The sequence below is a fragment of the Monodelphis domestica genome, chromosome 5 (genome assembly GCF_027887165.1).
Source record: "Monodelphis domestica isolate mMonDom1 chromosome 5, mMonDom1.pri, whole genome shotgun sequence".
Lineage (NCBI taxonomy): Eukaryota > Metazoa > Chordata > Mammalia > Didelphimorphia > Didelphidae > Monodelphis > Monodelphis domestica.
Window position 1 is genome coordinate 80,999,462 of NC_077231.1, and position 12,709 is coordinate 81,012,170.

Here is a 12,709-nt window from a genome sequence, read left to right on the forward strand (position 1 = left end):
TTCACTTATAATACATAAGTTGCTTCGCACCTACATTTTTTGCAAAAAATAGTTTATTAAATAATTTGTCATTCATTAAGTGTGGCTTTGAATCAGGAAGAACTGAACTTAGAGTGAGACCTAAATTTTACAACCTGCTTCTTATACTTAAAGGCTTGGTGACTCTGGGCCAATCATTTAAATTTGATTTCCTTAAGTCATATCCCTTTGATCTGAATAACATGCTAAAAAGCATTTTGGGGGGCAGCCAGGCCTAGAGATGGGAGGTACTAGGTTCAAATTTGTGTGACCCTGGGAAAGTCACTTAATTGCCATTGCCAAGCCCTTACCACCCTTCTGCCTTTTACTCAACACACAGTATTGATTCCAAGACAGAAGTTAAGGGTTTATTTAAAAAAAGGAAAAAAGCATTTTGCCTCAAAGGACATAAGACTTCTATACAGAACAGACTAGCATAGAAATGCCTAGGAGAGGTACATATAAGCTATCTTTAGACTTGTTAGTAGAAAGCTAGGTGATAGAGTGCTTGACCTCTAGTCAGAAAGATAGGAGTTCAGGTCTTGTCTCAAACACTTAACAGCTGTATGACCCTGGGCAAGTTTTGTAACATTTGCATTTGTTTGCCTCAGTTTCCTCATCTGTTTAACAGGGGTAATGATAGTGCCTAATTCTTAGGGTTGTTGTGAAGATCAAATGAGATAATAATTGTAAAGTGCTTGGCAAATATTAAAGGCTATATGAATGTTAAATATTATTGTTGTTTATTGTTATGTTCTATCTTTTCTATATTTCTTGACACTTTATCAGTGTTTCCATTGTTTAGATCCTTATTGCTACTCAATTGGGCTACTGTAGTAGCCTCTTAACTGGCTTTCTAGTGGCTTTGGACTCTAATCTATCTTAAACAAGTAGGCATACTTAACTTCTATATGGGCACATCCAATCATGCTTCCAGTACCTAGAATGACTTTCCATTGCCCCTGGATAAAGTTGAAAACACTTAGTCTGGCTTTTAAGGCTTTCTGTGATTTGGCTCCAACCTTTCTCAGACTACTTCTCTTTGTGGACTGTGCCAACTGAAATATGAAATAGCTTGCTGTTGTTGGTAATGTCAAGATACCAAGGATTCGCTGGTTCCTTGGTACCCTCACAAGGAAGGCCTACAAGCCTCTTCTCTGAATCAGTGCACTGTTCAAAGTCTCAGACAGGTTACAAAACAGGTCAGGGTTAAACATTTTAAAACCAGTTAGATGGAAGGAAGGATCATGGTTAGGTTTCCCTAATCACTAAGGGGGCTAGCTAAATTTCCTACCTCTACAATCTCTGCAAAGAGATTTCTTCTGTCTTCCAAGCTACCTAGAACCCTACTCTGCCTGATTAGATATCTCCCAGCTATCTGACTATCCTGCCACTAAAGATTCTTTTTAAGTACAGGTTTTGTTGAGATATGTTATTCAGAATAGCTTCTGGGTGATCCTTTTTGATAGAGTTCACCCAAGTTGGGTCAGGCCTAAGATGGCTTTAGGCCTTTTCCACCACAGGCTGAATGGTCACCCAGTCTCAGTAAGCAGGAACACTTCTTTGTAGGCAGAAAGATGAGTGGATCAAGAAGTGAGCAGGATTTCTTCAAATCAGACACTAGACTGGGTAGCTTTGGCTTCTAGGAGATATGAAACAAAACTCCCCCTCAGCTCACACAGACTGTAAGCAGGAGGAACTTACCACTTCCAGCTGTCCCAGAAAACAAAGTCCAAAAAGCCTCTCACTTCTCCGTGTGTCCACTTATATTCATTCCCCACATTCCAGAACAGATCCTGTTCCATTCTTTTGTATGTGATGCTGTCCATCACACTCCTTTGCAAACTTTTCTTCCTGTTGCCTGCTTGCAACCTAATTCTCTTTTTTTCCCCTATAACACAACTAAATTGGACTTCTTACTACAATATGTTGGATGTTTTATGCTTTCCTGCTTCTCTATGATTACCCCTTGGGAAAAGGCCTAGAATGCCCATTTTTTCCATTTTTTTTTTAAATTAGAATTATTTTCAAGGTAACTTTAAGTGCATGAGAACTATGTTCTCATTGGTATCACGTTTGTTCACATAGGTGTAAATGATAGCTAGTAGATTATAAATGGCTTGAGGTCAAGGTTGATAAATCTATCTTTGTAGCTTTTCTGTTGCCTAGCATAGTGTATAACATTAATAAGGTGCCAGATAAATGTTACAATGAAAATTCGGAGGCAGATTGTTCAGTTATAGCCAAGGTTACTTAGTTGCATTACACACAAGTTCCTTAAGTGGCTTTTGTTACTTAGTTGCATTACACACAAGTTCCTTAAGTGGCTTTTAGGTTAATCTATCTCATCCATATAGGTTAGAGTTTTAAAATTTTGAATCAACTAAAGCAGTAAATGTAAGCAAATACTCAAAGAAGATATCTTTTAAAAGATAATATTGAAAATATCAAACATTTGTTTGAATGTTCTATTATATATCATACTTTTTATTTCTGCATCAAAAAATGCCCATTTTAAAAAAAGTCTTGGGGCTACAAGATTGCACTTTAAAAAGACCATTAATTATGTTTCTTGGTCACATTAGTGAAACTTCAATATAATAACTCTTCTTTGTTCATTGGGATAAACTAATTTGTAAAGATGAATCTTTCACTTTGCTCTACAGGTTAGTTTAGAGATTTTAAAATGGCCAAAATCCAAAGCTGTGAATCTTCCAAGAAAATCACCATTACCTGTTTTTCTTTAAGGTTAAATTTCTGTTAACACATACTTTCCATTGCTGACTGATTGTAGCTGAAACTGGGGTGGGAGTGGTGGTGGGGGGGATCTAAAATAACCATCCCATTGATCTTCCTGTTTCCCTTAGAATGAATTGACTTCTTTGAATAGCACTTGCAAATAAATGACAGGTAATAGGTATTCTGTAGAGGTTTATGAGCTCTGTAACTTATACCCTTAGGTGACTATTTTTAACAGAAAACTAGAACAGCTTTCCAGTTAATGCCAGGCTGCTGGAATAGTTTTAGGTGAAAAGAATAGCCTCCGAATGCCCATGTGGAAAAGCTGACTTTTCTCAGTCCTAGTAGCACCCTGGTTATAGCTCACCTTCAGCAGCAGAATCCTTAATATAGGACAAGGAGATTTTTCTTAGCTTCTCTGTAGCTTTTGCTTCTTTCTGCCCCCTCTGCCCTCTTGCATATTTCCTCTTCCATATCTTTTATGCCTCTGCTCTCTGATTCTCCCTATCTCTTAGGGAAAGTGTCTCATACATCTATGTTTCTTTTCTCTGTTAATTCTCTCTTGCTACTCATGTTATCCCCTAACAGCTCAATAAACATATCTCTGCAGATGGCTCTGAGTTATTTATATCTGGCTTACATTTCTTGCCAGACCTCTAATCCCCTATCATCAGTGGCCCTTGGATCTTTCCTTCCAGAATTCTCACCTGAACCTCAAACTCATCATATCTAAAACCTGTCACCTCCCACAAATGCACCTCATATTTATTTTGAGTGTATTTTATATATAATACATTCTGGCATAATGAAACACAAAGTCTTCAGGGAAGGGCTATTTCTTTTTTTTTTTTTAATTTTATTTCTGCTGCCTTTTAATAGTGCCTATCACCTAGAAGGCATCTAATAAATGCTTGCTCTTTAATTGGTTACTCCCTAAACCTATCCTGTCTCCAGATTTTCCTATTTCTGTTGAGGATACTAACATTTTTGTAGTTAATCAGGTTCCTAAATCTGCAGTTTTTTGTTTTTTCTCTCTTCCTCTCCTCCTGCCCCCTGCCCATCTCCCCCCTTCTTCTCCCACCCCCTATCAGTTAGCAGGTCATATTGATTCTACTCTCTTCAGCATCTCTTACCTCTGCACTTATAGCAACCACCCTTGATCAGATCCTTTTTACTTCTTATCTGGATAATGTAATAGCCTCCTAATTGGTCTTGCTTTCAATCTCTCCTCTCTTAAATGGTCCTCCATATTATGGTCAAAACAGTCTTCCTAAGGCATGTTTCATGCTACTTGCTTTCTTATAAGCCTTCAGTGTGTCCTATTATATCTAGTATAAAAACAAACTTCTTGGCCTATTATTTGAGGTTTTCTACAATCTATCTTCTTTATTCCTTTTCAGCCTTATTTTATATTACTCTCTTTAATATTCTCTACATTACAGTCAAAACTGTTTAGCTGTCTTTAACATTCTTTCTCCTATTACCATTCATTGGCATAGCTCATCCTCTATGACTGGGATGTTCTCCTTCATCTTTGCCTCTCTTATTCTCATCTTCATTTAAAGGTCAGTTCAGGTACCATTTTTGCCATGAAACTTTACTGATGTCTCTCCCTTTGTCTTTTCCCTCAGTTTCTATGACTTGCTTTCTCTTAAAATTAACTTGTATCAGAAAATTCCATGTATATGTTCTATTACTGCAGTAAATTGCTCCTTGAAGTCAGGGACTATTTTTATTTTTGCCTTTTTATCTCTAGTGCCTTGCACATGTATATTGAATTGTGAAAGAGTAAAGAGGCTATTATATAAAAATGTTGGCCTGGATATATTTAAATATACAGTCGCCAAGAATTTATATTAATTCCAAAGAGATTTATTTACAATTTACTTACAAAATATAGAAAGAGTGAAGTAAGAAAATCAGAGAGAGGTTAGGGCAAGATATCTAGCTTAAGTACTAAGTAATTTACTCCTGGCTCCTGGCTCAACCTGAGTAGGGAGAAATAGTCCTTAGGCCTCAACAACACCAAGGACCTGGGGAAGTTGCTCTCCTGAGGCCAGTTTTTTTCAGAAAATCCAGCAGTTAAGAGTCAGCTTTTCACTCACCATGTGTCAGTCCAAAGGAAGAGATTTTAGAATAGCCTCACCAGGAACAGGGTCTTGGGTCCAGTCAGCAGATTCTTCAGCAGCCTCCACTCCCAAGAATGAAGAACTGTCAGTAGTAAATGAACTCAGGAAGTTGTCACTCCTTTTTAAAGACACTTTCTTTTGTGTCACTTCCTGTGCCTTCCCCTAATTTTTACATGGACAAATCATAGTCTAAAACCTTACTTGAGACTGCCCAGGAGGCAGTCAATTGATTCTGATTCGTCACCCACTATTGCACATGTGGGTCACAGACCTCCCACTTAATGATTAAGTGCGATGTTTACACTTTTGGTGATTAGATCTAAAAATGGGCAGGGATTACAATGTAATCTTCACAATCAGGGGAGAGTTAATTTCATTTTCACAATCAGGGGAGAGTTAAATTTAATCTTTACAATTGGAATGCTATTAGCATGTATATTCTATGGCTTTGCATATAAGCATGTATACATGCAAACTCTCATTCATATACTTATCCAGGAGCTGACCACTTTTGCATTTCTCCTGAGGTTATGCTGTCGATGACTTCCAGATCACTTTATTGTAGACCTAATTTGCAGATTATGGGATCATGGCAAAGAAAGAAACTTAATTTATGCTGTAGAGATCAAAGTTCTGATCACGGAAGCTTGACTGACCATTTATAAGTGAAAAGAAAGCTTTTCTTGAGGCCATCAAACTACAAGAACATTTATGATTAGTACAGTTTATTCCTCCTTTAATGTTCTTTGATAATTTCAATAAGGTAAATGCCTTAAGTATTCATATTTTCTTCACCATGAATATTTTTTCCACTCAACACTACAGACCTTCCATACCTAAACAGACTTGTATTCAAGAATTATAGAGGACAAAAAAACTCATTACTTTGTAGGCAACATTATTAGCCTCTCTGATCTTAAACCAGAATGAGTCCTTGGGCAGCATCTCTCTTACCAGATCTCCTCTCAGAGATTTCCAGTATGGTAGGATCTGTTTGTGTTCTTCTGGTATAACAATTGAGGAACCAGGACCATCCTTGTTGCATGGTAAGGAATTGGAGGAGAGTCTAAGTGGAAGAATAACAGTTATTAATACCTAATGTATAGAGTACTTTACAATTGAGAAAGAATTTTTTATATAATTTCTTTTTTGAATCTTAAACAAGCTTGGGAAGCAGATAGTGCAAGTTAGGGTTATTTGTCATTTTACACTTTGAGGTACCTAAGCTTCAGTTTTTTCAATGACTTATTCAGAGTCACATGACTCCTGAGGATTAGAACTATTTGTGTTTTATATAGTTATATGTATTATATGTATATTACATATTTGATAATATCTATACTATTAGAATTCAAGATGTTCAGATTCAGGTCAGATTCAGATCTTGTCATTCCATGTATATTTTGTTTCATATTTAGGCTGATGAACTGAACAAGTTAATGGCCCTGGTGGTAAATATTGTTGGTAAAAACAAAATAAGACCTCTGAGAGAAGGGTTTGAGGCTTCCTGGCCATATTTAAAGGTGGTTTCTCTGCTTACCACCATGACCTTCATTTTACATGACTAGAATCTCAGTTTGCTTTTCTTTATGCCTCCTTTTTTGTCAGGCATCTATAAAATTCTACCATTGCATCTAGATGAAAAGATTTTGATCTGAGATTTCTTAAATTGTCAATTATTTGATATTCACGTGTTCTCTGTAAATGCCATTAGACTCTCAAAGATAATCCTTTTGGTAGTAAGCCCTTTCCGGTTAATGAGATTTCAGGTAATCTTTGAGGCTTTTCTGACAATTGGCTAGAATGAATGGCAGACAGCTCTTATTAAAATCTTCATAGGATTATTAATGTTTTATTATAATCACAGGCAATTTAAAATATGTTCATGAATATATTGACTTTCCCTAACCAGGCTTCAGAGCTTCTTGATTTCCTAAAACAAATCAAACAATTCAGCTCTGTAAGGTAGTCTCCAGGTTATAAATAGATTGTACCATTATTGTAAATGATTGTCAGGTTCTCAAAAAAAATTTTTAAAGTAAATATATATGAATCTGAAGCCAGCAGTGGGAAAGGCTGTACAATTCCTAAGGTCAATAAGAGAACTCCTGTAAGGGTTAAAATTATGGCTGAGACTGAATATAATAATGTTTTTTGGTCACCAAGGATTTTATTTGTAAAATCCTAATGAACACCCAAGTAAGATGGAAATTTTATGCTGATTTAATTGATAGTGGAGGAGATTAAGGAGAAGGAAGAAGGAAAGGAGTAGGTTCCTAACCTCCCCCCCACCCCCCCTTTGGCTGGTACTGAGCGGGGGAGATTAGGAGAGGCAAGGTTTTGGAGTATGAAGGAGGAAGGAGTCAGGCTTGAACTCCAAAAGGGAAAGTGCTAAGCCAAGATGCCAGAACCTGAAATCAGCTCCAGGGCAAAACTCACCACCAAACCCAGACAATAGCTGCCACTAGCCAAGATGTTGGAATGCTTAGCATGCTGCCAGCCAGCGGGGTCTCTCCAGGAAAAGAGGAGGAGAGAGGAAGTAACGTGCCTTATACAGACAGTTTTACATCACTCTCTTGTGTCTCATCTGTACCAATGATGGTTTATCTTGACTTAGGACAGCCCAGGGGTCTGTCCTTTTTACTGCACATGTCTGTTGCCTTTTTTCTCAGATACTTAATCTTTTGAGTTTGGTGCAGACCTTCCTAATCTTGTTAAACTAAGGAGGGTGGGGAAAATGTGGACTTCCCAAGACCTGATTCTGTTATTCCAAGTATCTCTATTGTTATTGATCAGGAAATAGCTAAATCCCATCTTCTAAAGAATGGTCTGATTAGGGTGGAATAGTTTTAAAATTCACACTCTTATGGTAGGGAGACTTGACCTTGACACATCTACTAGTAATGGCAGGGCAATGAGGGAGGCGGGAACAAGGCAGGGCAGAAGTTTTCTTGGCAGATGGTTTCCACATAGAGTACCTGTTGCTGGGGGCAAAAGAGTCTGTGCTTATAAATAGAGTACTATCTATGATAAGTTATATATAACTTGGATGATCAAAAATTGTCTATCAACTAAAAAGGAGTTCCATTTTTCATGCTATTGTAAGTGAAGGAAACTTCTTTCATGACAAGATTTTAAGAACATAGTGTGTGGATATTGTCATTCACTGGGAGGTTGTTTCTGGTTCTCTGGCTTGGCTCTAGCCTGTTGGTCATTGGGATATCAGAGTGACTTAAGAAAAGACATAGCTGAAACATTTCTGAGGTTTGCTGGATCATTATTATTTGATGCCTCATAATGCTCAGCTAATAGTTGAAATTATATTCTTGACTACACATCAATTTGACATAAATGAAATATGTGGTGAGCAGTTGGGACCTGTATGGCCACCACATTCATGCTGTAGAGTAAGAAAAATAAATTTGGAGCCTGACTGACTACTAGTTGCATAGATAAGTTCTCCCTCAGAAGTTGATGTACAAGTTAGTGCTATGTATGTAATGTAGTGTATTGTTTGAGGTCCAAAATCTTGAGTGGACATTCTTGGTTTATTGAAGAGATGTACCTTCCTGCCCTCCCCCCCAAAAAAAGAACTTGAAGTTGGATTAATTTACAAGGGATATTGTTACTTAATCACATGTTAAATTTTTTTGTAGTTTGAATTTATGTGTGTGCAATATATTAAATTGAGGTTTTTTTTGTTTTTGTTTTTAAATAGCAAAAGCAGACATGTATAAATTTAAACTCTACATCTATGTATCTGGTAAGCGGAGGCCTTGATAACACTGTTAACATTTGGGATTTAAAATCAAAGAGACTTCATCGATCTCTTAAGGTAAGAAGCTATTTTTACATTAGTTTGCCAAATAGAATTCTCAGAAAAATTGAAGGTTTTTTCCTGTTTGCTATACTAACCAAGTCTTTTTTTCTAAAAATTTTTATTCTAGAATTTTCATTCTAAAAGTAAGATGCTTCAGATTTCATGAAATTCAATAAAAAATAGAGATTGTTAAATTCTTTGGACACAAACCTGCTGTTCACTTTTATTGTACAGTTTTTCTTGAAAATTATGAATTATTGTTGTGTTAAAGTGTTTTTCCTTGTTTGTATAATTCTACAACAGAAACTTCTTGTTTTGAATAAAATGTACCATCCCATCATTTTTTATGAAAGCATTATTTAATGTCACCACAGAGTTAATGAAGAAGAAAAGAAAGAGCTTCTTGGGTAAATGAGAGGAGGGATAGTAATGACAGTTGTTGCTGAGCCCTGCAAATAATCAGAATCAGAAATTTGACTTGTCTTCTAAAATATTCTCAACAACTGAGTTTTTGTTATTTATTTTTTACATAAGAAAATTTTGGAGTATATTTTTTTTTGTTTGTTTTCAATTTCTAAACCAAAATCTATGTGAGTACCTCAGGGTAAAATTTTAATGGTCCTTTTACCTTGGATGGAAATGCCTTCCTGAACATGATGTCATTAAGTCGGTTACGTAATGAATATTACAGAAAGATGAATGGTTTTCTCTCAGCCTTAATCGTATCCAAAACATCTAATACTAGAACTAGTTTTGTAATTAGCACTCTTTGGAGGAAGATACTTATTAGTTAAGATTGGAAGATCATTAACTTTTTACAAAATGTATATCTGATATGATATTTAATAAGTGGAAAGTTAACAAGCTCTTCCTAGAAGGGTGATGTAGACTTTCCTTAAATTGGAAGTCATAAAATAAACACATATTTAGATATATGCATTCATTGGAGAAAGGGGATGAGAACAGGAGAACATTTCCTGAATTGAAAAGAAATTAGGATTTCACTCTCATTTCTATTACTTACATGTCTAGTTTTTTAGGTGTTATATGACTGCTATGCCTTAGTTTCCACATTTTAAATAAGAAAAATACCTGTTTTTCATAAATAAAAGATATTTGAGTTGTATACTTTAAAAAAGATGGAAATGTTAAAACAGTATTCTTATTTCCTTTTTTTAAAACTCTTTTGCCCTAGTATCATTTCTAAGAGAGAAGAGCAGCAAGGGCTAGGCTAGGCAAGTGACTTGATAGTTAGGAAATGTCTGAAACCAGATTTGAACCCAAGTCCTCCTAACTCCAGACCTGGTGCTCTATCTACTTTGTTTCCTAGCTACCCCAGCCCTACTTCCTTTCCTTAGATATTACCTATTTGAAATAGCATTTTTTCAATTGATTTAGAAAAGGAAAAATAGCAATGAGCCTTACAAGAATGCTTAGAATAATCTTTCTAAATTAGATGCTGTAGGTGCATGAGGCCAACTTGATTCTCTCAGCTGTCAATGCCACTCCTCATGCCCCATTTCCTTGTCTGTATATGTTGTCTGCTTCAATGGAACAGAAACTCCTTGAGGAAAAATACTGTTTCATTTTTATTTTTGTATCTACAGTCCCCAGTCTGCCTGGTATACGTAGTTCTTAAAAAGTGCTTGTTAATATTGTAGGAAATGGCTTTTATCATCCATATTAATGCTAATCTGACCATTACTAGTTATATGGTAGTGAGTTCATTTTTTATCATGAATGATCTCTGGTGCTAGATTACTCACATATCTCTGTTTTTAACCATGACCTTTTTTCCTGAAATGAAATAATCAATCCCCAGAGTGTTTTATTAAATATGCACTTTTTCCTAACCCTTCCTTCCCCTAACCTCTGTACTCTATCTGGTGAAAGAAAATTAATTGTTATACAGATATTACTCTAGCCTTTATAGAATTTTTAGATAGAAGGGTATGTTAAAGTGAAAATGATCTTAGATTGACAAAAAATATATAATGTAACTGTCAAAAGAATAGGCTTTTACAACAAATTTAGACATCATCATGTTCTAATTTCTTTCAGGATCATAAAGATGAAGTAACTTGTGTAACATTTAATTGGAATGATTGCTACACTGCTTCTGGATCTCTAAGTGGTGAAATTATTTTGCACAGCATAACTACTAATTTATCCAGTACTCCCTTTGGTCATGGTAATGGCCAGGTATAGTATGGGCATTAATTTATTTCAATTTTAGATTATTGCACTTTATAATGATAAAGGCAAGCCAGAGTTCATTAACTGAAATTTTTTTTTGACCTGTTTTAAAAAATTTTTTATTTCTTATTTTAAAAGTAATATTATTTAGTAGTTTACAAATAACTAATCCTTATTGATAATCTATATAAATATGTGGTTTTTTGTTTAGTCATTGTTCAGTCATGTCCAACTTTTTGTGACTTCTTTTTTTGGAGGTTTTCTTGGCAAAGATAACTAGAGTGGTTTGCCATTTCCTCTTCCAGTTTATTTGATAGATGAAGAATTGTGGCAAATAGGGTTAAGTGACTTGGTCAGAGTCACACAGCTGGTTAAGTATCTGAGGCTGGATTTGAACTCTAGAAGATAAGTCTTCTTGACTACAGGGCCGGCATTATTCACTGTGCCACATAGCTGCCAAAATATATAGTTATAGTAGGGCTATTTTAAAGCCTCTGAGGACAAGTATCAGCAGAGCACCAGCAGGTGGTATATAGCTCTGTAAATCCTGGCCCTTGATTTTACTGGGGTTTTATAAAGGATTTCTATTATAGTTCATGAAAAATACTTGTTATATTTTGATTGCAGGATCATGAAAAAGTAGGTATTCATGTTTACAAACATTTTAATATATTTTATTGATGTTATAAGGCTTTTTTCCCCTCTTTTTTATAAAAGATACTTACCAAACAATAAAACTTAACCACATTCATGTTGGAATATCAAGGGTATTTGTACACATGAAAAGATGGTTTTGGTTTTTCCAGATAATGGAATTTAGGTTTTTTTATTTTCTAGAAAACCCCATACCTTAAAAAAAATATTTTCTCCAGATTCTTCTTAGAAATTTCTTTATCTTTTATAATATTTGGTGCTTAAAGTTTTTTTAAATGATGTTTTGATATATTCTTATATTTGTATTAAAATGTTGTGACATTTTTGGTTGTTCATTGTTTGTTTTGTGCCATGAGTAGACAAGGCATGCAATATGCACTTAGGCTGAATATCACCATCTTAGGTATTTCTGAGAGTCCAAAAATCATAGAATCATAAAATATTATAAGTCAAAATGATCTTAGAAGTCATCTAATTAAGGGGCAACTAGATGGCTCAGTGGATAGAGAGTTAGGCCTAGAGAGAGACAGATCAGCTTGTGGAGGACAGCCACTGACTCTGTGAGGACTGTTTTCAGGAGCGAGCTTGGATTGCAGCTGGCTGACTGGGCCCACGAATGGAGAGGGGCTGGGGAGAAGGGTCTCCAGTATGGTACTTTGAAGAAGGCATGGCACACCTCCCTAATGGGAGCAGACCAAGTTCCTTGCACTTAGAGGTACAAGATAAGTTGCAAAGAGAAGATAGTGATTGAAGTTGATCCTGGCAGCAGGAAGCCTTCTGCTAGTTTCTTATTTTATGGATGAAGAAACTGAGGCTACAAGAAGATCAATGAATAGTCTAAGATTATATAATGAATGATAGATAAGTCCCCAATGAGTATACTATTTAGTGTAGAAGGTTAGCTTACAAAGTAGAATATTTTCCTCCACTGAAGTTCTCCTGACATAACACCTCAAGGTGTGCAGATGGTTCTGGGGGCTTGAAGATTATAGGAGCACAGTGGAAATTCTAGGTATAGGGAAATATAAACTCGTAAGACTCAGGCAGGGAAGCATAGGGAGTAGTGGGGACAGAATGCTACTTTTTGGCTAGCCAAGAGAGGCAGATAAGTGTGAGGTAAAGATTGAAAGAGGGACTGGTGGCTTCAGATTGT

The 12,709-nt window shown here is 35.9% G+C and overlaps 1 protein-coding gene across 8 annotated transcripts in view; it reads left to right on the forward strand.

Annotated features, from left to right (window-relative positions):
- Positions 1-12,709, forward strand: part of NEDD1 (NEDD1 gamma-tubulin ring complex targeting factor) — a 63,841-nt gene that overhangs the window by 9,704 nt on the left and 41,428 nt on the right. For all 8 annotated transcript variants that reach the window (XM_007503249.3, XM_007503247.3, XM_007503250.3 and 5 more), the window contains exons 4-5: positions 8,605-8,721; positions 10,768-10,908. In XM_007503249.3, coding sequence (XP_007503311.1) covers positions 8,605-8,721; positions 10,768-10,908 — 258 coding nt within the window. The remainder of the gene's footprint in view (positions 1-8,604; positions 8,722-10,767; positions 10,909-12,709) is intronic.